The 4,870-nt window shown below is 34.0% G+C and overlaps 1 protein-coding gene across 1 annotated transcript in view; it reads left to right on the plus strand.

Annotated features, from left to right (window-relative positions):
• Positions 1-440: 440 nt before the first annotated feature.
• Positions 441-4,870, plus strand: part of CCDC148 (coiled-coil domain containing 148) — a gene marked incomplete at both ends in the record, with an annotated part of 10,080 nt that continues 5,650 nt past the window's right edge. Inside the window, 5 exons of the mRNA XM_010015009.1 lie at positions 441-544; positions 1,176-1,258; positions 1,411-1,574; positions 1,827-1,922; positions 2,013-2,194. Coding sequence (XP_010013311.1) covers positions 441-544; positions 1,176-1,258; positions 1,411-1,574; positions 1,827-1,922; positions 2,013-2,194 — 629 coding nt within the window. The remainder of the gene's footprint in view (positions 545-1,175; positions 1,259-1,410; positions 1,575-1,826; positions 1,923-2,012; positions 2,195-4,870) is intronic.

The raw sequence follows: 4,870 nt of genomic DNA on the forward strand, positions 1-4,870 counted from the left end.
GGCCTCTTTAATTGGATAAGATTTTGAAAAAACACTCTTTTTTAGTAAACAATTTTTGATTTCTCCCTCTCCCCCCCCCCCCCAAGACACACTTTCACTTTTTCATCTTCCCACTTTTAAGAAATTGTATTTTTCTTTCTCATGCTCATTTTTCCCACATTCACCTCCTGGGTAATAGGGATGGGAAAGAAAAGGAAAAAAGGGAAAGAAGAAAATGGATTGCATTTTTTTCCTACCTTCTCTTATTTCATCGTGATTTAAATGGATTTTTTTTTCCCCATGAAAATTGGTTACATTTGAACCTGTTGTTCTTTAGAAAAAAACAGTTTAGAAAAAAGCTTTTAGGTTCACCATTCTGTAGTTAAAAGTTTCCATGTGAAAGCATTTAATAAAGCTATTGAACAGACTGATATACTTACAAGCTTTAATTTTTCCTGCAGATTAAAAAAACAGAGCAAATTTCAAAAAATAACAAAGAGCAAATGCTGTTGAAACAGCATCAGCAAGTGTGGTGGCAAGAGCATAAAAGACTGAGTGAGAACAGGTAAAAGATGAGAAATAATTAGCCTTCATTAAAGAAATACTTTTGTAGGAAGAGATTGTTGTGTGGTATACTTGATTCAAAGGACATTAAGAGGAAAAGATTAAAATACCTGAACTGAAGATAATTTTTTGTGCAGGGCATGCGAGTTTATGATCTATATTGAAAGGGGCCTGTAGACATTAAGGGAACACGGAAAGGGAGGAGACAATAGAGTGGATGTTGTTCTGCATGTACCACACCACGATGATCTGAGCTGTTTAGTTGTCTTATCAACATTTGAAGAGCATGTATTTGTAGGAGTATCAGAAGTTTTCAGATGCTTCTTAATTCCTTCAGAGTCCATCTCTAAAAGTACATATTGATTTCATGCTTAGAACAGGGAACATTAATGTTCTTGTCTATTAGCTTGTGTTTTGTATATACATACAGCAGATCAATGAGAGCATTTGTTGCTCAGAGGGGTGTGGCTTCCATACCACCCAGGACAATGTCCAAGTTCTGACTTCATACCTTCCCAGGCAAAGAATGCCCCTTTTTACTTAATTATTAGAATATTTGAGGCTTATCATTCTTGAAAACATAATGAATAAGAAATTAAAGCTTCTGTAAAACTTGTATTCATACCTTCCAGTCAAAAAGCAGAAGCAGAAATAAAGTCTTTTCTTGATGAAGAAAGCCATAAGTACAACTTTTTTCTGGATATGAAGGACTTCGGTAAGAATGTTTCTTGATTATTTTTTATAATCAAAATTATCTTGATTATTTGAGATTTTAAATCCCTGTCTTGTCAGATTTAGATTTAGAAAGCACAGTGTTGTGTAGTATCTTGTGTGTTTGAGAAAGCTTTATGTTTTATTTGGATATAGAGCGTAAATTATCGGAGGAGCGAGATACATATCAAACAAATACTATTGCTCCTATCTGGCAACTAAAAGAGAATTTGAAATTATGGCTGAATGAAATGCAGTGTTACCTCTCAGAAGAATCTTGTCTGAAATCTAAGATCAATCCAGCTGAGATGTTAGAACAGGTTGGTATTTTATTTTTACAATTTATTATCACTGTATTTTTAGTATTTTCATTTATTTTTCTGTACTACTTTGAGATTATAACTCGTATTCAGAGCATCCCATCTCTTTACTTGCCATAGTGCAAATCTGCTTCACTAAAATCTATAAAAGCATAGCATTGTAGAACTGGAAATCAGGGGTTTTGTTTCTAAATAAGAGATTTCATATTAAAATCAGATAAAGAAGTAACAGTAACTTGTTTCATGAAATAGATCAAATTTGTGAAGAAGCAACAGAAGGCAATTTTGGAATTCCTTATCCTTGAAAGTTTGGCTTTGGAAAGAGAGATTGAAGACTATAAAACAAAAGTAAGCTTTTCCTTGTAAGTTTAGTTAGCAGTTTTCTGAGGGAGAAAATAGAATGCAGAGTAGTCTGCTGAGTAGCGTTTTTCATCACAGGCATTAGTGCATTCTTTTGAAGAGAAAAATGGACTTTTCCTTGAAGTTCCTCCAGCACTACTGTCTTTGGAATGCCCCTGCCCTGATTTGAAGATCTTCCTTATCAATGAATACCAAAAGCTTGCAAGCGAGTACTGGTCTAAGCTTCAAGAGACTGATCAACAGCTAGAAGTTTTATGTAGGTAATGACATGTATTTCTGTATTTCTTCTGTTGGGTATAAAATAAGTAACTACAATGTGTTTTGTAATCTATAGATCCTGCAGTTGCCTTTATCATTAGTTGGTTCTATTTTGTGCAGAGCAAAGAATAGTTGATGCACTGCCTGGCAATCTGGGGTTAAATAGTCAGTAACTGTTTACACAGCTGAGAGAATTGAGGCCATCGTTTCAAAAGCTCTCGTCTGAAATAATAAGTGAAATGCTTTGTGGATTAAAGAACGAACAATCTGGTGTACATCAAATATCCTTTTCACATGCTTTTGTATGAATAGAAATGATCCTTTCTTTATGGTAATTACTCTATCAAATTTATGCCAGAAAAGTACAATCTTTCTGAGAGACATCTAGAATGTATTTATCTATAAAGCAGATAAATAGGTCCAATCTTTTCACAAATTTTGGATTGCTGCAGTAATTCTTATCACAAAGAAATGTAAAAAATGTATGTAGCTCTGATTCAGAAAAACTGAAAGGAGGAGAGATTTTTCTGTAAACAAAAAGTTTTATAGAAAGAACATAAATATAATGATCTAGAAATGTAACATAGCCATATATTAATAGTATAAAGCTTAGCTTTTCTGCTGAGGCTAACTTGAGCTCAGGAGATACTGAGTTGCAGATATTGAACTACCCTTGACTTCTTTTTGCCATCTCCTGATATTCCTGTGGCTTAGAACGGAATCAGGTTTTAAGAAAACTGAGAATAGAAACATCAGTGGAATTGTTTGAAACCTGGGCAGAAGAAACTGGGGAGAGCAAGGGAGTTCCTAAGTTTCTTTGGTAAAACACACTGCTTCTAAATCTCCCTCTTTTTCTAGATACACTTACAGTGCAGCACTTATATCTTCTGCTACTGCTGCTGAGTTTGGGGGTGCTGGAAGAGGTTTAAAATGTAGGATCCCATAGGAAGTAAATTTATACTCTACGGATCTTTTGATAAAATGTACAGGTATTCTGTAGGTTCTTCTGTTATCTGAAGCCTATATCTTATTACTTCCTATTATTATATGATATTTACTAGGAATTGTTCTGATCTTTCCCATATTTTTATGTATTAAGCAGCAAGTGGCAAATTTACAGCAGTTCCTTTGCTGCTGTCTCTGATATTTTGTTACAGTTGCTCTTTTGGAAGAAGTTTTAAAAACCTTTGTGAAAAAATGTGTGACAAATACTAAATCATTAAATATGTACAAGTCTTTCTAGTGGTTTTAATTAAAATTGTGTTAAAGTTTGAGCAACACAATTTTGGTGAAAGTTTATAAATGTAAATCTCTTGATCTACACAGCATGTGTGCTACTGAATAATAGATGAACATCAATGTAGACAACAGAATCTATGAAAATGGTTGAAAAATCTACTATGGTATTTTCATTGATCATATGCCAGGTTTGAATTTAGGTCTTGAGCTAGCTAATTTTGCACTGATAATTAAGTAACGTCAACATTTAAAAGATAAAATACCATATTTGGAAGGGAAAGAAATTCAGTTGGCATGAAAATACATGCAGTGGTACTTTGAAGGAATTAATTTATGGTATCTAGTTGGGGAAAAAGGAAACAGCTATGACTGGAAGAGATGCTGGTGGTAGTGGCAGCAGCAGCAGTCTGCTGGTGGGATGGAGGGGTAGGTTGCGTAGGACAATTTACTCAATTTGGATCAGACTGTGCCCGTATCATTAGCTGTGAATGTATGAAATCATAAATGAACCACCAGTAATTATCTAAGCATTTTATTTAGAGATAGATTTTGGTCTTTTTTTGTTTGCCTTCTGGTCTTAAAATCTTTAATGTGCTGCTCATTTATGGTTCTATGATTTTATCCACAACAACGTTAAAAATGTTTTTTCAATAAAAAAAAGCAAGACTTGGTTCCTGTAGAATTACTTACTTCCAAGATCTGGGTTTTACGGAAGACACAACACTCTCTGTCACTTCTTACATTTATATTGGGTAACTTGAATGAAAATACTCTATGAGATTACACAAGATACAGCCTTGTGATTTAAGTATTCTGTAATTCATCAAGCTAACTTTGATCCAACTAACATGGATAATACTGTCAAAAATCAAGTGACAGGTTTTTGACCTTGGCATGTACTCACTGTACTCTGCTGGTTAATACAGCCTTAATGAAGCCTTTGCTATTGTTGTCATTGCTCTATACCCAAAGATACCACCCATTCTCCTGCATTGCTTTTTTCTCACGTTTGTAATTTGAGAAGTTGCTCAGCAGAACAACATAATTATATAATAACTAGTCACTTCCTCTGAGGATTGTTTCTGTGTAGTTGTTCTTCTCTCATCATATGCTTTAATGTACAGTAAAGAAACCTTAAGTTAATGCTAGTCTGGCGTTACACATCTCATTGTTTAACTGTTATGACTGTCTGGAACAGAAAATTTGGAAAATGTGCATGGAATTTCCAAAGAAGAAAAATCAGAATAAGATAATATTCTGGTCTGCTATATTCTTTGTGTGCTTTTCAGTCCTACTAGAATGATCATCATGGTGTTTATTGCTTTTGGAAACTGAAGAAGAATTTGGTTGGGTTGTTGGGTTTTTTTTTTCCAATCATAATATAGGGTTATAGTGCTTTATAATCTAAATTCACTTCTTTTACTGCTGCTGACACACAA

Source organism: Nestor notabilis, unplaced genomic scaffold (genome assembly GCF_000696875.1).
Source record: "Nestor notabilis isolate BGI_N333 unplaced genomic scaffold, ASM69687v1 scaffold36505, whole genome shotgun sequence".
Classification (NCBI taxonomy): Eukaryota; Metazoa; Chordata; class Aves; order Psittaciformes; family Psittacidae; genus Nestor; species Nestor notabilis.